Source organism: Pagrus major, chromosome 19, assembly GCF_040436345.1.
Source record: "Pagrus major chromosome 19, Pma_NU_1.0".
Classification (NCBI taxonomy): domain Eukaryota; kingdom Metazoa; phylum Chordata; class Actinopteri; order Spariformes; family Sparidae; genus Pagrus; species Pagrus major.
Window position 1 is genome coordinate 17,205,251 of NC_133233.1, and position 22,364 is coordinate 17,227,614.

General features: G+C 42.5%; 1 protein-coding gene across 2 annotated transcripts in view; it reads left to right on the top strand.

Annotated features, from left to right (window-relative positions):
• Positions 1-22,364, top strand: part of flt1 (fms related receptor tyrosine kinase 1) — a 35,796-nt gene that overhangs the window by 4,603 nt on the left and 8,829 nt on the right. The window contains exons 3-13 of one of the 2 annotated variants that reach the window (XM_073488347.1): positions 400-605; positions 3,110-3,234; positions 6,947-7,115; positions 7,233-7,369; positions 8,641-8,812; positions 9,012-9,129; positions 9,514-9,683; positions 9,886-10,033; positions 16,306-16,429; positions 16,979-17,087; positions 19,416-19,724. In XM_073488347.1, coding sequence (XP_073344448.1) covers positions 400-605; positions 3,110-3,234; positions 6,947-7,115; positions 7,233-7,369; positions 8,641-8,812; positions 9,012-9,129; positions 9,514-9,683; positions 9,886-10,033; positions 16,306-16,429; positions 16,979-17,087; positions 19,416-19,724 — 1,787 coding nt within the window. The remainder of the gene's footprint in view (positions 1-399; positions 606-3,109; positions 3,235-6,946; positions 7,116-7,232; positions 7,370-8,640; positions 8,813-9,011; positions 9,130-9,513; positions 9,684-9,885; positions 10,034-16,305; positions 16,430-16,978; positions 17,088-19,415; positions 19,725-22,364) is intronic. The other variant, XM_073488348.1, reaches the window with a different exon arrangement.

Here is a 22,364-nt window from a genome sequence, read left to right on the forward strand (position 1 = left end):
TCTTGAAACCCCGTCTCAATCAGTGGTCTCTATTTTGACAGCTGTCTTATATGTAGAGATATGAAAATCAGCTCATATAGATGTGATGTGATATTACACAGATTGCAGAAATGATGCAAATGACATTTACAAATGAAATGTGTTTCCATGATTTGCAGAAATGTAAAATACCAACATTTTATTCTGGCGACTTGGCTGAGTCTCAATAAACCTCTCATTTATCCACAGCCTGAAAGTAAATCAACTTATCAAGTTATGGCAAGAATCACCTGCCTTATGCAATCATTAGATGAAGTGATAAGGTTTCCTACTCTATGATACAATACAAACTGTGTGGGGAAGCACATACAAAGATTGCCAAGTTTTTTCTAAGCAAACTTTTAACTGCCTGTTGGCCAGGGGTCGCTGGGAGCTGTCATGGGCGTTCCCGTCAGGTTTGTCCAGAGATCAGGTGCGAGTGGAGGAGTCTCGCTGCGGGAGGACGAGCACGCAGTACTGCAGCGTTGTGACGGTGAGCCGCAGCCAGGTGCAGCACACCGGCCTGTTCCGCTGCAGATACCGGCACCGAACCCGAAAACAGACCTCCATCTATGTATATGTCACAGGTAAGAAGACACTGCTGCTGCCCAAGAGAACAACTTCTTTTCTTTTCTCTGGCACTCGTTGAGAAGGCCCACACTCCTTCACCCCCTCATGCTTATTGTTTATATCCCCAGGTTAAACAGGATGTGGTGGGTGCTAAATACAGACCAATGCCAGAGAGCCAATAATATCTAAACACTGTTTGTCCCAGCAACACATCCTTCTAGATGACTCTGGCACAGTTTCACCCACCCCCCCTTGACTCCCCTGCCTCTCTTTTCTCAGCCCGGGACTACCTCCCTGTTGTCTATATATAAATCCTTTTTTACTTTCGTTTACGTGCTACCTCGAGGCCAGGAATAGCCCAGCTGCTGAAAGGCTCAGGCCTGGGCAGAGTTTCCCAGGGCATCAGCCTTATCTGCTCTGCTCAGCCTTGCTTGAAGCATCCTGTGCTTGGGGGAGGGAGGGGAAGGGCTCGAAGGGGGTGTGCTGGGAGGGGATGTCGCTGTGTCTCTAAAAGGTGGCGGCGGGGAGGTGTGTAGAAGTGTGTGTGTGTGTGTGAGAGAGAAGCTGAGAAGGATAAGATGAAGGCCAGTGGCTCAGTGGTATCCAGGGGCAGAGGAGGCGCGATGTCTGCCCAGCCGGTTCCTCCCTGTCCTGGAGGGTGACGCTGATCGGGCTGGGCTGCACCGGGCAGGGAGCCGGGCTGGATGCCAGGGTCACAGGGCACGCTACTGTTTGGCCAACAGGACCCTCGGGGGCCATCAATCGCTCAGGTCACCATGTCCATTAAGCGTCAGACTTGGCCCGCGGCTCTGCTCAGACGTTGCCTCCCTCCCCGAGTCCTCTATTAGGAATCAAAGCGAGAGAAGGAAGCCCTCAGTCCGCTAGTCCTTGGGGTACTTTTGTTCGAATGTTCAGAGATTTGCTTTCCTTGAATAACACCCTACGGTAACAAACAATACAGTGAGCAACACCCACACTTTTCAATGGCACAGGACTCATACAGTAGTCGAGCTGGGAGGAGAAAGCACAGCGAGGCCGTTTGATTACTTCTAAACAATCTGTGTGTTTATTGTTGACTGCAGGCAGTCATTTGCTGAATGGGTATTCAATGAATGGGTGTGTATATTTAGGAGTGTGTCTTGTTTGTTTTTGTTTGTTATTGAGATTGATACTTGGATGTGTGTGTGTGTGTGTGTGTGTGTGTGTTTGTGAATATAGGCTGCTGATTGTTTTCTTTCCTTTCTGTTTGAAATCAACAGGCTAGTTCAGGGAAAGTGATTAAAAAAAAAACATATTTCACTTAATCAAGGAAGTAATTTCAGCTGGGATGGGAGGACACGTCTCCTTCACTGTTTTAAAATCATATTTTGTTGTTTCAGGTTGATTTTCTTACCAAAATCTCTCTGAACATCGTCCTCCTACTGAGTTGCTAAAAATGTCGATGCACTCTTGTGAGTCACCTTTAGCTATTACCTTGTGCTCAAAGCAGCAAACTTAGAGAGCAGCAGCAAGTGGTGAGTGTTTTGGCACTTTTGCCCTGGGTTATGCCTCCCAGTCCATTTACATGTTGCCCTACCTTTATGGTGAAAGGTACTGAGCCTGAGAGGAATACCTGCCTACAGGACAGAAAAAAGGAACTTCACTTTCGTTCTTCGGGTTAAAAAGAAAAACAGCAAACAAAGATAGCATTGAAAGATGAGATAGTGACTCACAGTGCTCTAAGTAGATGCAAAATATTGATTTTATCAGTCAGTGTTTTGAGTTATTTGCCTCTCAAAGACATTTCTGCCTCCACCCAAATAGAAATGAAAGTGAGCTGACAGATTTAACCTTAAGGAAACACAACAGCAGCACGTCTTTCCTGACACTGTGTCATTGTGAAACTTTTCAGCGGAACATCTCTCTACACAAGAAATATTTTCCTATGTTACATGTTGGCGTTAACATCTGTGGATTATCCAGAGTAACCAGGGCCTGGTTTCTGTGAAGAGATTAACCTTATTGACTTACTGGTAGGAGGCAGAAATATCAAAAATGAATAGAGCTGAAACAAGAAGTCGATTAATTTAAGTCGGGAAGTTTGTTTGCAATCACTTTTATAAATGATTATAGAATTTTTGCTCTTTCAACCAGCAAAATTATCATAATACAATCTCTCTTCCAGCTTCTTAGGACTGTCTGCTTTTCTCTCTTTTATGTCACTGTTTGGACATTTGAAGACGTTGACCCAGGCTCTGAGAATCTGGGATTTTTCACTATATTTTCATCAATGAAATGAAGTGAATCTTCAGTGTAATCACAAGTTGCATCCCTGGAGTGTAATACATAAATAAATATCTCATAACCCTGTCAACCAAGGCCAAGTGGCGATGTCCCTATTTCTGTAATTTCTGTAATTTCAGTGATCTAGCTGACACATGGGTGTCTACTCTCATATAGAAATAGTCTTTGTTTATGCATTTATTTGACATGCTTATTATCTGTACCATATGTGTCCCTGACCGCAGTGTTTGGGTTTCAGACAGCCAGCAGCCATTTGTGGACCATCCGGGTATGAGCCCAGATGTGTTGTACATGAAGGAGAAGCAGCCGCTGGTCATCCCCTGCCGGGTCACCCACCCGAATGTCACCACCACACTGGTCAAGGTCAGTGCATGTGATTTAATCCATGTTGAATATACACACTCGTGTCCTTCTCTGCCCAATCACACCACTCACCTTCTCTGCACATCATCACTTGTGCCATTTTTTTTTTCCATCGGGGCTCACATATGCACAGAATGCAGCGTCCCTCTCCAGATCATTCACATTGTTCTTATCTTGGCAGCCATTACTCTGTGGCGTGTGTGTCCGTTTGTTTGTGTCCGTCTGCGGATATGTGTGAAAGTGTGTGCGGATATGTTTGTGAGTGTTGGTGCTTGAGTGCTGAGTGAGGGGGTGTGTGGACAATGTTACTCTGAGTGCAAAGAGGAGTGTTTAGAGCGCTTGCTGTCTGCGTGTGTGTCTGTTTCTGCTTTGTGTGAGTGTCTGTTGATGTGTAAATGTTATTTACGTCTGTCTGCTTAAATCTGCAAGAAACCCCTTCCAGTCAGAGATGTCCCTTTCTTTACTGCCTTTTTCCGATGGCGCGGCGCCCTTAGCGTCCTGTTGGCGCTGTTTCTACCTCTGGAGACAGGACATGAGGTCTGGAGTGCCCCTTTGGCCCCCGGCCAGCACCACTTCCCACATCTCACCCTCCACCTCTTGTAGTAGGAATCCTGGCTGCCAACTTCCCCCGACTGATACTTAAAACAGCTGGTTAGCCTGGTGGAGGAAGCAGAGGTAGCTACTGTTGGCCCCAACAGATCAAAGTACAGTCCATTCTCTTTAATCACGAACGCTGATCATTAGTATGATGGCTTGTGCGTCACTGTAGGAAGCTTATTGTGGTGTTACTACAATAGAGTAGTGGTAAAACATACAGAAGGCTCTGGACTGGACTGTTTTTGTTGTAACAGATACACAAAGAATAAGAGAAGGAATAAAAGTGTATTCAATGGACACCCCAACAATTAAGTATTGCACATTGATAAAGTTGGAAGACTTGTAGGAGACAGATTAGAACAGAATAGTCAAAGTTGGTGCAGCAGTGTCAGATTCTTTGCATACTTCAAAGTTAAAAAATCGCAGGTTCAACATTTCTCGTCTTGCAACTCAAAAGCATCTTTGTTAGACCCTTTTTGCTGGAAGACGATTTCAAAGTCCTCACTCACCCTCAGTTTGTACCAAACGCTTTCCTTTAAAAATGTGTATCATCCAAGCAATTAAGTAATGTCACCTAAGTATTTTTTTCACACTTGACAAATGCTCCTCCAGAGCCAGAGAATAAATTATACAACCGTTATCAGTGGCTAAAAAGCACTTGTCCAGACTAGTAAATTCACTTTGACATGTAAAACCTTGAGTGTCCTTTTAAAGGAGATGTATTCTGCTCATTTTCAGCTTCATGATTTTATTCTGGGTTACTACTAGAATAGACTTACAAGCTTTATTGCTTAAAAAACACACCAGTTTTCTCATAGTGTCCAGTGCTGCAGCACTGTATTCCCCCTCTGTCTGAAACGCTCTGTTTCAGCTCCTGTCTCTTTAAGCTCCCCCCTCCTGAATACCCAGTCTCATCTGATTGGTCTGCTCACACACGCTTGAGCCAGCACAGCTCACTGTGTCTCTGGTCAGCTCTGTCCTGTTTTCAGCTTCCAGTTAGCTTCACTTCGACCATGTTCTGACGACGTGTTTCAGGAGCGAGGAGAGAGGAGAGAGGATCTCCTGTTGGTGCGGACTTTGTGCTTTTCAACTTTCAAGACCTTTTACATGCACATGAACATATATAAAAACCAAAAATGTAAAGTAGTTGTCTTTTTAATGAAACAGTCCAGGGGTCTTCAGCATTTTTAGGCCAAGGTAGCTGATAGAAAGACAGCAGGGACCCCCTACTACATATGTTGTTATGCCGCTAGCACCAAAGCCCAAGGATCACCAAACTCATTACAATTCACCCTGAGGCGAACATGAATGTCTGAATTATATTTTATGTCAGTTCATCCAATAGTTGTTGAGACTTTTCACTCAAAACAATAAATATGAACCCTATTGTAGCACCAGAGGGAAAGTCAGGGGATGATCAAAGTCAGAGGGATCAATCAACTGGGACCATGAATGTCTGGACAAAAATTTCACTGTATTCACTGAGTATGGCTAAAAAACAAGTGGAAAGCTGCAACAAGTGCAAAGGACAATAGGAACTTGAAATTCTCTGGATTTTGGATCTAGGAAGTGCAATTAAGGACAAACTAGACCCTGTGCAACATATCCTACAAGTCTCCAAACTATGAATCTGATCTTAAAACAGACATAACTGGACATCATTACACACACGCACACATTTTTTAATCCTGCTTCCATCTCCTCACAAATGGCTGGAGCCACAAAGGTAATTAATCTAAAAATAGCTCTCCTCCTCTTCCTTCATCTCCCTCTCCCTCCTCTAACCCTGCACTGGCCGGCCTGGACCAGGAATCCACTCACTGTCAGGGCCTCTAGAGTGTTTTTTTCCTGGAAGGATTTTGCACTTCGCCTGGATCTCTAATGTGACCCTTGTCACTGGGAACAATACCCAGGAGGCACTGCTCTCTCGCTCTCGCTGTGAAAGTGACCAGGAGGTCCAGGATGACGGGGTCGACCCGGGGTTCCAGTCGAAATGTCTATATCCTGTAGTAACAGGATGCGAGGAGATGGACTGGAGTCACGTTTCTCATATCCTGACTCCTCTGACTCCTTCACTCCTCTGCTCCTTCTCCTGTTTCTCCACCTTCGCATATTTTACATGCAGGTTGGGAGGATGGAGGTGAGAGGGGCAGAGAGGGCACTGAGGGCGCTCAGATGGGGCGTCATTGAGTTCGGGCGGAGGGAAAAGTGTAAAACATCTACTTTACAGGACAGAGGAGGAGGAGCTCAGTGGCGTCTGAGAGGGTCACCTGACTCTGGGAGGGGTGATATCAGCCAGTTCACACTGGGGGTGCAGGAGAGGACGGAAGTGTGTGTGTGTGTGTGTGTGTGTGTGGTGGGGAGGTCTACCTGTTCCCCTGGGAGAGGGTGGGAGGCTTCCACTGTGTCACAGAAACTCTAGTAAACATTTCCTCGAGGCTGCCTCCAAGAAAACAACAAGGTTGCACGGTTACACAAGCATCCACGTCAAAGTAGCCAAGAATTATAAAAGCCAACACACGCAGTATCATCTACGTTTGACAGATTGTATAACTGGCATCTACTTGAGGTTTTCTTTGCATGACCAAAAGATGATCAGATTCCAAAAGAAACCCAGCGTGAGGTGGATGGTCCATTAAAAACTAAAACCCAGAGTAAGAGGATGGACTAGCTGGATTTGGAGGCCCCGAGTGGCCAAAAAGAAAAAACCAGAACACTGAGGCCGCATTTTACTACATCAAGCGCTCTAGTTAACGATGATCGTGAATTAGTTTTGTGCGTCTACACACACACACATGGTGTGTATACCTATGGATTAAAACTTGGGTGTTGATAGCCTGTATGCATTCACCACACTACTTATCTTTTGTGCACAAAAGCACTTTTAGAGTTGATTAATCTTGTGAATATGTTTCTTTATTATTTGCTATTTTTGATGTTTTTATGATATCAGAATGAGTCACTGTGTTCCTGGAGCTTTGATTCTGTTGGTACATTATGTCTGCACTTCTAAGTGAGATTTCACTTCAATGGTAAAAGTATGTCATTGCCGCTGTTCTTACGGTTTCGGTACAGTGACACATTTGATGGGTGTTGTCTTCTTGTCCTCCTCCAGCAGTTCCCCCACCACAGCCTGAGTCCGGACCAGAGGAACATTATTTGGAACAGCAAGCAAGGCTTCACCATCCGAACTCCCACCTTCTTTTACATCGGCCTGTTCTTCTGCCAGACAATCACTGACGGCGTCACACACAAGTCACGTGTATACTTTGTACACAGAACGGGTCAGCTGCATATAATTTCACTTTAGATACAAAACAAATCAGTGTTTTCTAAGCGAAACCTCCTGTCCATTTTGACTTTGTATCAAATTTCCTATATTTCTTTCTTTTCTGTCACAGTGAGTAACATTATGGACGTGTATCTGAACAGCAGTGGACCAGTGCAGGCCCTGAAGGGAGAGAGACTGGTCTTGAACTGCACTGCCACTGGGGAGCTGAATACCAGAGTCAACATCACCTGGGATTACCCCGGAAAGGTCAGACCTACATTAAAGTCTGTGGAGACTTTGTATGAAGCAGAGAAGCACAGGTTTAGATGACAAACGACCTTTGACAGAGACTGAGCAGGAGTGTATTATTCTGTTACCTTCAGAGGGTCTGTGTGATCTGAAGTTTCATGGCAAGCTGGTTAAGTTCCCTTTCTTTTTGTAGATATTTAAAAGTAGTTATAAAGCTACTATTTTAAAAGTTTATGTGAGCAAAAGTCAAATGTTCTCCAAGTTACTGTTAGATTTATTTTACCTCCACCAAGGCCCAACAGTTCCCCTTTAATTTAATTGGCTCAATCCAATATCAAATAATACATTAAGTCAGTTCAAATCATGTTCAAGAAAGTGAGGAAAAACCCCTGGATGCGTCCCTTTATCCGCACCAAAAGTTAATTGGATCTATCTTGGGCTGAGACCCATCCTCCATCCAAGTTTTGTGGAAATCTGTTCTGTAGTTTTTGTGTAATCCTGCTGACAAACCAACTAACACAGTTGAAAACATAACCTCCTTGGCGGAGATAAAATATGTATCTCTTTCTTTCACTTGCTTTCAAAACAAATGCAAGTTCTAACCAGATCAAGATCTTTAGACAGGAGGCGGTGGTGCTCATACAACTTTTGTCCACAGCCAGAATCAACAAAACAGTTTTTTGTAGTAGCTTTGAGTTGCAAAGGATAGGATCTCAGTAGCAGTGAAGTCCCAGTACTGTACCACTTTATGATCTACAGTATGGCTTTAGGGTTTATTAGTTGTGACTATGACTTCCTCATTGTTTAATAAATCACTTATTAAAGCTACATAGATTAGTGAGAAGTTATTTTTAAAGACAACTCTTTGGGTTTCAGGTTGTAAAATGCATCATAAAAAAACACAAGCTGGATTGGAGGATTATTGCAGTTTGACTACATAACTACAGAGCATCTTGTGTATTATTAACTATTTAACATTTACAAGTCTGGATTTGACAGATTATTGCAGTGAAATAAACCCTTTAATAAGGACTCACCCACTCTCAGCCCATCAAGTAAATCATTGATAAGGCCCGTTGGTTTCTCACTGTCTGATACTGGAGTTGTAAATCAGTGGATTCTTTTTTTTTCTTGTTTTTTTTATTAATTCAAGAAGAAATTCAGTTAATAGATTTTCAGTAAACGAAACTGCCACCTCTATTGTTCACAGCTTTTCAAAATAAATGTTAACGACACAGGGGTGAGCCTTCAGTGTTAATTCTGTGGCGTTTTCTCCTCTTCACCTTCAGGTTAACAACACCGGCTTCACTTCCAAGAGGCTCCTGAAACATCGAACGCACATGTTGTTCTACAATATTCTGACCATCCCGAAGCTCCAGCGTTCAGACCGAGGCCTCTACACGTGCCGCGTCACCAGCGGGGAAAATACCAAACAGCAGAAAGTAACTGTTACTGTCTTTGGTGAGTGTCTTTCTAGGAAAGGTATTGACATTTAGTAACATCAACCACAGGCATTTTGGACAGATTACTCATTTACACTTCAATATTTCCTGATTATTTCTGATGGTTTCATCAACTGAGAGGCGGATGTATGTCACAACAATGATCAAACTTCTCCATTCACTCTCTTAATCTTACACAACAATTTCCTCAATTTCAGACCGTCCATTTATCCGCCTGAAGCCCAGACACGAATCTGTGATGGAGGTGCAGGCAGGACAGAAATCTTACCGAATCTCTCCCAAACTACGAGCGTTCCCCGCCCCTAAAGTCATCTGGTAAGAGATCACCTTGATGTCCATATAAAACCTGTCTTCAAAAGTTTTATATGTGAGATAGTTAATTGTTGAGTCTCATTCCCAGGTTGTCAAATACTGACACTTTGGACTGGTGGACCTTCTATTACAAAGTGTCAGTATTTGTGACTCAACAATCAACTATTTTTCTCCAGAATCTCTTACACGCCCTAATCTATTTTAAGCCCTGACTTTTCCATGTAAATGTTTACTTGAGCAACCAAGCATTACTCATCATATTTCGCAATCTAAGTGTAATAGTGTGATGTTAAATTCTGAATAATTTTCCTACATGAAAGTTTATGAAGAAAAATTATTTTGAAATGATATCAACTCTCCTCACCAAACCTTTTTTTTTTCTGACAGGTTGAAGGATGGCAAGGTGGCAGCGGACCAGTGCTCTAGATACCACATGGAAGGAAATTCCCTGGTGATCCGGGACGTAGCAGAGGAGGATGCTGGGAAGTACACTGTCCTGGTACGGATCCAGGAACATGGACTCTTCCAGAATCTCACACTCAGACTTGTGGTCAATGGTGAGAAGCTCTGGTTCAATTCTCCACCCACCAACCCATTTCTGCTCTGTCTTTCACTCCCCTCAGTGATTAAACTTTGCTCTTATGCCTGTGTGTGTGTGTGTGTGTGTGTGTGTGTGTGTGTGTGTGTGTGTGTGTGTGTGTGTGTGTGTGTGTGTGTGTGTGTGTGTGTGTATCTGTTTGTGGGTTTCTCGTCTGACAGTGAGTCCTCAGATAGGGGAGAAAGCGGTGTCGTTGCAGGACCCGGGCTCAGTGCAACGAGGGAGCAGACAAGCACTTCACTGCACATCCCACGGGGTTCCACCTCCACACATCCAGTGGCTGTGGCATCCCTGCCCGTCCAAAGGCCTGTAAGTAGCCCAGACTAAAAAAAACTAGAAAAGAAACTAGAAATGAGCCATAAACCATTGGAAAATAGAAACAGAAATCGAAACAGAAACTCAAACTAGGCAAAATATGGATAATCTAGAGCAGAGCATACAGCAAAACTGAGCTCTCTGTGTTATTTGTTGTTGACACCAATAAATCAAATTTTATAAACTCAATATATTGTAACAAATAAAACTGCAGTATGCAAAGAAAAGTATGCACAGAAAAAAAGTAGAGCTTATTTGTTGATATTAATTTAAACTCGATATATTTTAGACATATTTTGGCTGCAAAGGCTAAAAATAATGTAAATACTATTATGCATTATATGAAAAAAGATGTCTTGTTTGTTTTATGTTATGTGGTGTGTGTGCGTGTTTGAGTGTGTGTGTGTGCGATTTTGAAAAACGAGACATGTTTTGTCTATTTCAGCATGTGTTCAGACAGCGTTTCCTTCTTGTAACCAGAACAGATGCCTTTGGGGGCCTTTCATGTGCGGGAATGTGTGAAAATGTGTGTGTGTTTATGTGTCTGTGTGTATGCACCCATATAATATGTTTGTGTTTCATCGTGTCTGTGTTTATATGTTTGCTTGCTTGTGCAACTCTTTCCCCATATGTTTGTTCTCTTACTGTCCATGTGATCTTTTCCATGTTTGTTTAAGTGCATACAAATGCATAGCCTCTGTGTGTGTCCGTGTGTGTGTGTCTGTGTGTGCGTGCGCGCGTGTGCTACATTCACAAACACAAGTACACAGTGTATCTCGGACTTGAAAGGACAGAGAAAAAAAACACACTTCAATAGAAGCCAGTTCCGTGTTCTCAGTCACGATTTGTTGGTTTCCAAATCAAACGCTATGATTTAATGAATTTCCTGTCCAGGACGCAGGGTGAGAGGCCTGTTTATTATTGTGATTGCACACCGCATCCTGTGATGCTTTTTCTTATATCTGACACACACACTATATATAAAGTTCTCATGAGAAATGGCCCAGCCCAGCGATGCCGAGGGACAGTCATTTAGTCAACTCGTGCACACACACGAGTGCTCAAGCAGGCACTTGGCAGAAACATTGATTGAGTTATTCTTGGAGGTCAGACACTTATTGTGTTGCTTATGACCAAGTCAGAAAGGTTAAGTATTACCTGAGAGCACCGCAGCAGCCGCCCATACTCTATTCTCCCTCTGAGACACGCTGACATCATCAGTGTACTTGACCCTTAACCCCAGCACTCACACATGGCGCCATGCCGAGGTGCCTCCAGCGTGGTTTCATCCGTCTGTCTCTGCCAAATGTAATCTACATAATGGACATGAACATGTTGTAGACGAGTATCTGATATTCACTGTTAGACTGAAGCTAGGCAGAGCGATATAAACTCTTTATCCTGCAGAAATGTCAACCTCAGACAATATATTTAGGTTTTCAGGTAAAAGCTATTTTGAATTTCTGCCTCTGTTGTTCCTCATTATTGTATTATAGTGTAGAAGTACAGTATGTATGATTGTTTTGAGTCACATGCAATCTGCACATGGAAGAACACAGGCCAAAAAACCTGTGTATTATGTGGTTAATCACTGCCTGACAGTGAAGTTTAAACTGATGAGTGTCAGATTTCAAAGTTATTTCAGACTTTTTGTAATTGCACAATTTGGCGTAACGGCAAACAAACATCCTGCAAAAATGTCATTCAAAATTGCATAAAGATTTCTGCAGATCGAATAAGGTGTGCACTGAATCTGCAGCTTGTTACCATGAGGTAATTCAAGTATATTTGCAGAGTAATGTTTCAGCAGATTACATTTGGCCTCCTCAGCAGTCCTTGTAAAGCTCTGTTCTGGTTCTTCTCAGTGTCTGTATTGAGTGTGTTTTTAGACCAGTTTGTGGCTGGATCCTCACTAGGCCCTTGTTCTTTGCAGCCCGGCTGCACCACGAGCCTGACGCCGTGCCGGAGGAGGCCCAGGGACAGTGGACCAGGCTGGCCCAGGCTGATGGGGGGCCTCGCGCCTGGGTCCTGGGCCCCACTCCTGGGTCTGGCCCTGGGAACCGCGGCGCTCTTATCTGGCCCGGGCAGGAGGCGCACTGGGCTTCCTGTGCGAAAATCAGAGCGCTTTTCCTCTCGTTGTTTGGCTTCCTCTCCGACGCGAGACGCTTCCCAGCAGCATGATTGTCCCTTCGTCTTCAAACGTGGCACAGTCCGCTTCCTCAAGAGCTTGATCTATTCTTGAGAGCCCCCCCACACACACCCCCAACACCCCCACACCCCTTCCCCCAACTCTGCTGCCCCTCACACATACCTCTCCTCCAGCCCCTTCCCTCACCAGCTCTGCCCTCCACCCCAACCCAGCATCCTCCATCTCTACAGAAGAAAAACTTCCCCTCCACCACCACCTCCACCACACACTCATCAGTGCTTCTCCATGGCAGCCAGAACCCTCAGAGACATTACCAGTGATCCTATGTGATGATCCTGTGCTTGCTAAACTGATGTGGAAAGTGAGGAAAGTGACTTGGAACACTGCTGAGCAGTGAAGACCAGGAGACGCAGGAAACGAGGAGGAAAATAAGCCACATCACTAAGGATATAAGGACACCTGCTTTACTGATTATTTATTTATTTCCTTCATTCCCCCCAATGTAAATCCCCCCTTGCACCCAGCCATCCTGTAGGTTTATGCTCTTTACATTTCAGACATTTTGAGCCAGAAGAAGTGCAATTCCATCCATCCACCAGCCACATTTCTGGAGCTGCTTTGCTTTGTTTTTTGTGTCCTAGAGTGGTACTATAATGGGTGCATGATCCGTGCCTGTCCCAAGCCCTAATCTGATTCTGACATCCACAAAAGCTGTGAGTTTCTGTTCCGATTTTTAAGCCACTGGTAGAAGGTCAAAATGTGCTCACCTTGGACGGGCGAAACAGGAGAGAGGATGCTATGGGATGCCTTACAGTTCTCTATTAAAAGACTGATGGTCAGCAGACGCCTACCATGTAGGAAGTCTCCACAGACCAGAGACTATGACCGCTCTCTGTCATGTAATGTCATCCTGTGTTGTCCAGTGTCATCCCATGTCAAAATGTCTTGTTTGTCAAATGATGTCAGTATAACAGCCCTGTTGTCTTTGTATTGAAAGTTCATTAAAATCTAAATGTATGTGCCATCTTAGGAGAATGAGTGCCATAGGTGTTTTAGTAATGTCCATTTCCGTGTGTGTGTGTGTGTGTGTGTGTGTATGTGTGTGTAAAGCAAGTGTAAGAGTGTGTGTGTGTGTGTGTGTGTGTGTGTGTGTGTGTGTGTTTGTCCCATTCTACGGGTGTCTCCCAATGTGATCCATTCCTTGTATACAGATGTTTTATGAGTAATATATGAATCTAATATTTAATAATTTTATACAACTAACTTACATATGACGAATGACAATATTTGCCAGCTTTGTATGAATCTGTTAATATGTATTGAAGTGTTATATCAGTCGTTTGTGGGTCTTTTTGCATTAAACTTTGCTTATATTTGTGTATTGGTTTATACGTCTTCGTGGTTATTTCGGGGTTGAGACAGGAACCGGCAGGGACAGCGGTAAAAGTGTATTTTAGGCAGCGAAACAGGACAGGAAGAAAAGGCAGGAGATGACCCCCACTGATACACAACTGAACAGTTCATTCATATTTCCAGGCGGCTGCTGCTCACCCTGTTGGCAGGCACACACTGTGTGAATGTGACTGTGGTATGAGTGTGTATGTTCATTTTCTGTTTCTAACCAAGCTTGTGTCCACACACCCATCCAACTAATCATATTTGTGTGAGTGCAACTTTGAGTAAGAAAGCTTTTCCTGGAAAGCGTGGGAGTGTCGGTGTAATCTGTCCCTGTGTGATGTGTGTGTGTGTGTGTGTGTCAGGGCTGTGGTGTCATGCACAGGGTGGGTCATTCGTGCACTAGATGCCAAGAGGAAGAGCAATCAGGGAGCAGAGAGGAACCAACCTCAGGGAGGAGCGCAGGACAGACAGAGAAGGATGACGACAAGGATACAGACAGAGACAGGGAGTAGAGAGGGGCAGCGACACATCCATAAACAGGATCAATGAACAGAGTGGAAACGACAGTTTACAGTGAGGAGGGTGACTAATGTCTCAATAATGAAGCTGCATTCTTCAGATGGATGGATGGATAGATGGATAGATAGATAGATAGATAGATAGATAGATAGATAGATAGATAGATAGATAATCTTCAGCATCATTCACATAATTGTCATCATTATCAAAGAGAGGAAACATTTTAACTTTTAAGACAATACCTTCAGTACAGCACAGTATACCTCAGCCAAGAGTTTGTTTGACCCATTAGGCTATTTTCATTATCAATACTTTTTACACATCCGTAACATTCATACTCACTCAGACTTAAGAAACTGCACACACAAAAATCAATGTCCCTCTCACTAACTCATAAAAAAAAATAGGTTTTTTTTGCTTTATTGCCAAGAATTAGGCCCCACAGGAGAGACAACCGACAATACGCTCATAGTTGTCCTTGAAATATGAAGCTGCCTCTAAATCTCACTAATTAATATGTTATATATCTCGTTTGATTAAACAACGAGTCGTAGTTTTACAGAAGGTTAGCTACTGTAGAAGCAGTAATCCTGTCAAGGAATCTTAAAAAGTGTATTATTTACCTTGAAGTCTTTCCTCTTGCCTGACTGTGTGGTTGCTGGGCAACCAGCTAAGCTAGCTAATGGAGGCAGGGCTGATTGTTAGCACCTCACTACAGACATGCTACTAGCTATATCTTTTCATCTAACTCTCAACAAGAGACCGAATGAGTGTATTTCCCCCAAAATGTCAAACTATTCCTTGTGCTCTCTTCCCATTGGGTGAGTACTAATTTCTAGTTCTCTTTTTCCAAAATAAGGAGGCAATTAGGAAAAGTAGCATCATCATTAGAGTTCAAACAATTGAGCTAGCTAGCCTTAGTTGATTTACCGTTAGCTAGCCTGCTAGGTTAATTTATTAAGCTAGGCAACATTTCTGGTGATGAACAATTAATTATGCTAACATTAATATAAGCTGTCAAGCTTCTTAAATGTGAGCAGTGAGTGGTTTCAGTTTTATAAAATGGAAATTGAATATATTTGGGTTTTGGACAAAATATATGAAGACAACATTTTTGACTCTGGGAAAATAGTGAAACATGATCCGTCTCCTTTATTTTATTAACTAAACGACCAATTAATAAAATAAATAAATCGAGAGATTAATAAATAACCTAAATACTAATCATTGGTTGTGGCCCTAATTTCAGGTTTGAATGAAACGTCTGTACTAGTTAAAACATGATGTGAATTAAGTAACTACACGCATTGATATAAAAAGTGATAATATTAAAAACTGTATTAAAAAAACTAATTAATTGTTTCAGGGTCCTACATGAATGAATCAATCAAGGCTCTACTACAATATATTACTTGATTCTTGTTGTAGAAGTAATTGCTACATTTTCATTACATAACATTTATCGTCATATTTGATATACGCAAACAAATTTGATTTAAAAACATCTGAATCTTTCAGCGTAACTTTTTTAGATTTTATGAGACGTGGAGAAGGAGATGAACTGTGAAGTGCACTTTTCATCTCCTCTAATACATCTTTTCCCTTCAACTCTGAAACCAATTGATCAAGCGTTGTGTGTTCTGAGGCCCCTCCCCACCGCCTTTATGATTTCAGAGTTTTTTACCACAAGGAAATATGCATAAATGAACCACAAAGCAGCTTGCATAAGCTCTAGTTCCCACAGTCGCACTATGGTGTAATCTATGGATTTAGACTTGTGAGAGTCATTGAGAGGGAGAGGAGCTCTTGTCCTGGAAATGTGGGATGATTTGTTAAGAATGGAAGGAAGTTGATCCACGGGATGACAATACCACCTCTGCATCCTCCATAGATGAACAATCCAGCATTACATAGCACACCAAAGATCCACTATTGTCAGCCAGCAGGACAGGGTGAGAGGAAGTGATGCTATTGATAAAAATGGTTTGCCGATTATGATGATGATGTGAATTTGGCTGAAGATAACATCAAGCAGCGATGATTAAACATTGTCCCTGATGTTCTGGTCTTCCTCCTGCAGAGCACAGCTGAAAAAAACACCCACACACACACCTGGAGGTAGCATAAAATGATTTGTGTCAACACAGCTGAGTCCCTGTCCCTCTCTTCTTCCTCCTCCTCCTCCTTCTTCTCCTTCAAGGTGTGTGTGTCCAACGTCCTCTTTGCTGTGGAGCTCTGTGACAGAAAGAATCCCTGCCACGTCCACAAGCAACCACATCCTGAGTGTTACAGACAGACAGGAAGTGCTTCAGGGGAAGAAAAAGGTGGGTAAAGCTGAAATACACACCGTGAGTCACAGCAGAGCAATGTTGTGTTAGTAACAGGATTCTTAGCTACGTACGATGTGTAATATGTTCAGTGAATACAGTTCTTCCTGGAAAAAATATTATAATTGCATTTATTAAAAGATTCTTTGATGAGAACTGACCAAGAATGCACCAATCTGAATAGGAGTTGGATCATTTGTTACAACTTCTATAATAAAAGACATCCGGGAAACTTCACTGTACAGGAAAACGTTGCACACATGTTCGCTTCTCACACACACACATTGGCAAACACACACCGGTATTAATACTTATCGACAGCTTGCATGTTGAGCTGCCCACCGGGGTGGAAGTGTGCAGCAGGTCTGGCTCACGGACCCCTATTGTCTGCTCAGTGGACCCATGGAAAATATGATTCCTGCCATCAGTGGCAGAGGTAATGAGCCTGGACCTTACATGTGTGCATGAATAAGTGTGTGTGTGTGTGTGTGTTCAATGGTGTGCTAAGTGTGGGTTTGTTCATTCGGATGTTTATGCTTTTCATAGACAGTGGGGGTCCTGACTGTAGGAGAGGCCTCGGTGTCTGGAGTGTATCGCTGCGTTGCCTCCAACTTTGCAGGAACCGACCAGCTAGACATTCACTTCTACGTCACAGGTGATCCCGGCAGAGATGATTCATCTCCTCATATATATACAAAGACATGGGTGTTTTTGTTGTTGTTCATATCTGGGAATTTTTGTCAAAGTTTAAATAAGAATTAACACTGATGAAATCTTCATTTACAGTCCTTCCCCCCCTCCCTTTCACTCCCCAGAAACTTCATTTAAATAACTAGTTTCTGTCTTTAAATAACTAGTTTCTGTATTATGCTTGCTTGTCTCACTTTTTCCTTTCCTTCCTCATACTGTCATGACTAATGTGACACTAAACTGGGTTGCCAAATCATTTTTATTACTGATATTTTATCCGGAATAATAAGTGAATAGTGAAATAATCTAAATTCTTCTGTTCTGTTAAATCTTTACTCAAGTAAAAATCATGCAGTTACTCTTTTTCAACCTGAAAGTCATTGATAGGATGTTTTTTTGATAAGAACATATAAAAGAACATATTTTCCATCAATACATGCGCTAGAAAAGCCCCAAAACAATTTTTTAGGTCAGACTGAAACTCGAAACTGACTATTTTGAGATTCCTCATTCATCTTGTGGTTTGCTATCACACCACGTACACCCACTCATACATATGCAAAGTCTGACTTGTTACTTTGTCAGATTTGGTAAGCATTTATTAGATTCATTACTGCTGCGTTAAGGTCACTTAATGATGCAGTGTCAGAGACATGCAAAGAGACACTGCAGCAAGGTCACTGTACTGCAGTCTTAAAATGATCAGAACCTGGAGTGACGGGACAACAGCTGCTTCAATAGCAATGTAAAGCTGCTTAAAACCCCAACTCTGTCAGATCCACCGTATCACGGCACAGAAGGAAGCTAGCTAACTAAACTAAATTACAGCTCGGCCGAGGATGATGCCATTAGTAGACGGTAGTTTCGGGAAAGAAATTGTAATCAGAAGTGAAAGATCTCCATTGACTGATTTTTCTTTGACTAAACAAACTAAATAAACAAACTTGCTTTGTTTTCATGACTGAATAAACTGAATAAACGAACTGACCTTGAAGGACAACACAGTTTCATACTGTTTTACTTTGTTTATATGTGGTGGACCCTGCCACCTTTCAAGCTTCAAACAGTGTTCTGGGGACCTTATTTTCCTCTTAGAACAGCTTGTTTATTCAGTAATTGAAAATATGTAAATATAACCATTCTGAGTTTAAATTTCTTCTAGTGCCCCTTTAATGCTTACATCCAACTCTCTCTCGTCCATGAGTAGATGCACATGACCTTCTGTGCGGTGATACGGTTGGTAGAAAGAAAATAGTGAAACAGCTCACAACAAGGTCAGATTATCTTGAGCAACAGGGTCGTGACATTTGGAGAGAAGCATTGCTGTTGAGTTTGTCAAATGTATATTTTGGCGCTTTGAGCATCTCAAGCGAGTGTTTCCAAATAGTTCCATTATATTCAAGAGAAGGCAGACATGTTTATGTCCGATATCTCCAAAACTGGCCAACTCACACCAAATTGTATGTAATGTATTTTTGATTTGGGGGTGAACTGTCCCTTTATTTATTTTTATACTGCGATAATGTAACTTTTTGCATCTAAAAATTTGACATTCGGTAAAGGTTATTTGGACTATTATGAAATTCTTTTGACTATTTTTTTGTTGGAAAAGTTTTACCAGATACAAGAACTCAAACAGATGTTTTAAATACTGTGTCACTGAAAAAGTAAAACACACATGAATGTAGGTCAAAGAACTTGGCAGAACAAAGTTGCGTACGTGCATTGGGTACATACTGTAGATAGATTTGATACCAGGCATACAGGTTACGGTTATTTTGTGTCGATTTGTTTTCAAGTGAGTGCATGAGTGCGTTTGTGCCTGTGCGTATGGCTGTGCTGAGCTATTAGTGTGTGAGCAAGCGCGAAACAGGAACCTGGGGCTCTTATCGTTCCACTTCCCCGTGCAGCGCACTTCCTTGGACTGGCAGGTCCGCTTTATTTCTGGAGGCCTTGGGGTGTTCGGGAAAGATAAACACTATCTGCCATCAGGAAACTCTCGAGCCGTTTCCACGGGAAGTTTCAAATGGCTAAAGTAAATAAAAAGCCTTTTCACTGTATTCCACTAGCTGCTTTTACCCACAATAGCCATTCAACATTGTCGCCAAAGGTTACAAAAATGGGGGAACCGTTGAATCAGCTCTCCTGGTTTCAGGCACCTGACAGGATCCACATTCGCCTGTCGAGAAACTGAGACGGCTTGTTCATCAAACAGGAGGTCGTGTTCATGTTCCCTCCCTCACATCCTCTTCCCCGTCAATCCATCTTACCATCTCTTCTCCGTTTCCCTCAGACGTCCCAGGAGGCTTCAGTGTGAGCCGGAGGGAGGAACCCAGAGAGGGCGGAGACCTTCATCTCACCTGTGTAGCCAATAAGTACCTGTACACAGCGTTGTCATGGCAAAGGTTGAATGACACAGAGGACGCCCATTCCCGCAGCCCTGCCCCGAGTAGTCAGCAGCTCACGTCAGGGGAGTTCTCCAACTCTCTGGTCCTGTCGATAAGCAACCTGACAGCCAGAGACTCTGGAGCCTACAGATGCTCCGCCCGCCACCTCATCACCAGACGGAAGACACACCTGGACACGCAGGTGGTGGTCACAAGTGAGTAACTACAAATGAGTCATCGCTTCCTCATCTTTCTCCCTCAACATCTGTAATCCTACAGTTTAATATTGTGTATTTTGGGGACACTTACTTTTATAAGAAATGAATCATTTTTATTTTGTTACATTGATTTTATTTATTTTTTAGATTATGCAATAAAAAATTAAATGAGTGAGAACGCAAAGATTTATTTACATAGCACCTTTCACAATCAAAGCATTTAGCTAGGAAAAACAAATGGGAGGATAGGAACAAACACAAGAGCAACAACATAGAAAGATAACATAACAAACAACAATGGAAACAGCTGATTAAAAGCAACAAACTGTGGAAGCAAAGAAGAGCCATAATCATTTGAGGGTTATCAGCAAGTGAACATCTAACATTTTAATCACGACTGAATAATTAATGTTTAAAATTACAGTTTTTGCTGGAAATTGTGTCCAGTTGTTTCCAGTCACAAATCTTTATTTTTCTCAGGTCTCGTCAGGTCAGATCATAGATCATAATTGCACTGAATGTATCTGACAGGACAGAGATCTGATCTCTCCTTGGTAGTCTGAACGTGCAAGTTTGAATTCCTCAATTTTAGCAACTTGCTTTTTTAAGTGGACGTGTAATTTTAAGATCCGACAAATTGAGTAACTTGAATAAAGCTTTTTGGAATTTTCTGACCAACTGAGAGTTCAGAGTGGATTTCAAGTATTCAGTTGCTTATGATTTTAAAATATAGACTGCATTTTTTCTCTAATAGCCAGGAGGGGGCGACTCCACTGGTTGCAAAAAAGAAAAAACCCAATTGTATGTAAGTTTATGCAAAAATAACCTTACTTTTCACTTGATTTATGACCTCAGTAAACAGATTCCTAATGAGTTTATGGTCTGAATTACTGCTTATAAGTCTTCTTCATTTCAGCATGATGCTCATTTTGTAAACTATGGTCCCATGTGGAGTAAAATAGACGATAAAGCAGGGTATGCTTAAAGGCGTGGCTGTCTGGTAATTGACAAGTCGCTACCAGAGCGTGTCATATGTTTCACAGTCAGATTCAATCAGGATATCCTCCCAAGCTCCACTGTTTAGTCAAAATATGGTCACTTCTTGGTCCAATAAACCAAGATGGTGATTAAAAATGTCTTCATGGGCTGAATTATTTGAGGGTCCCAGAGTTGATCAAGGGCCTCTGAATATACCTGAAATTAAGGATAAGGATTAAGAGGGATTTTGAATTTGGAGCTTTTCAAATACAGTTTTAGGTAAAGCTCACATCCTCCACATGTTTTCTGTGCACATATGTTGCACATACATACAAACAAACAAACAACCACACTCTCTCACAGAGTTTCGCTGCTTGGGAATTGGGTCCCCTCGACTTCCTGGGGCCCCACCCTGCCTTTGCTCTTGCGCTCCAGCTCAGCACCTCTTTCACGTGGGAATGAGCTCTTGTCTGGAGGAAGAGCACACAATGGCACTTCCCACAATGCCACATTTACAGGCCCCCACACAGGGCCGGAGGAACAATCAGCCAATCAGACACTGTCAGGCCCCAGCCCCCGCGGACAATCATCAATTGTTGTCCAGGAGGAAGATAGGGGAAACAACAATCAGTCGCCTTGGTTAAGTGACTTTTCTTCATGTCTTTTACTGCTGTGCTCTATACAATCAGGGCTCAACGCGTCAACTTCCTCCCTCGGGACCCCCATGAGGGAATTGCGGGAGAGACAGGGTGACCAGAAAGAGAGAAGTGGGGACGCCAAGTAGAGAGAAAAAGAGGGTGAATAGAGATAGAAATTAAATAATGGGGCCAGAGAGATTCAAGGACTTATCTGGTCTAATTATAGTGTGTGAGTATTGTGATGTAATTATAGTGCATGAGAGGTAAACTGGTAAAGTGTGCCTTCAGCTCATTGTGAGCACTCGTAGGCCAATCATTGTCCACATGACGAAATACTACATTGTTGTTGCTTTTTAGAAATGGGCTTGTGTTCCAGGGTATTTCAGGGTGAGTGAGGGGCCCAAGAGAACTCAAACGTCAGCTGACTCAAAGTTGAAGCCAAGGCCACTCTTCTGAAAAAAATGTGTCACTACCATTGCACAATTATTTTCCAGAAGTGGCACTGGTCCAGAAAACAGTGGGAAAGAATAGCACTGGTTCCACTTCATCACAATTCTGGTTAAGTCTATTAATAACTACAGCTGTAATGAGACAGATGTAAACGCTGATCTTTCTAAGAAAGTTTGCATTGGTGGAAGAAATATTCAAATGCTTCACTTAAGTAAAAGTAGAAATACTATAAAGCACTCTATTTAAAGTTGTACTTAACTTTAAGTACTAACAGCAAATGTCATTCAAGCAGCTTAAATGTAAATTTTCTATATTAGCAAAGCAGGATAAAAATATGTGTAATGTGTAATGTGAAATGGGTTTGTCACAGGGACAAACCCACAGATAATAATGACCTGACTGTGTAGTTCCCCTCAGCTATACAGAGGATTTTAGTGTCTTTCCGGCTCAGTTTTTGACTGTTTTTGTTCACGCTAACGCTCCTCACGTCACTCTTATTTTCGGCCGTGGCAGGGAGATGTGGTTAGCAAAAGATGATAGACCACATGCACGGCTGCAAACAGCAGACATC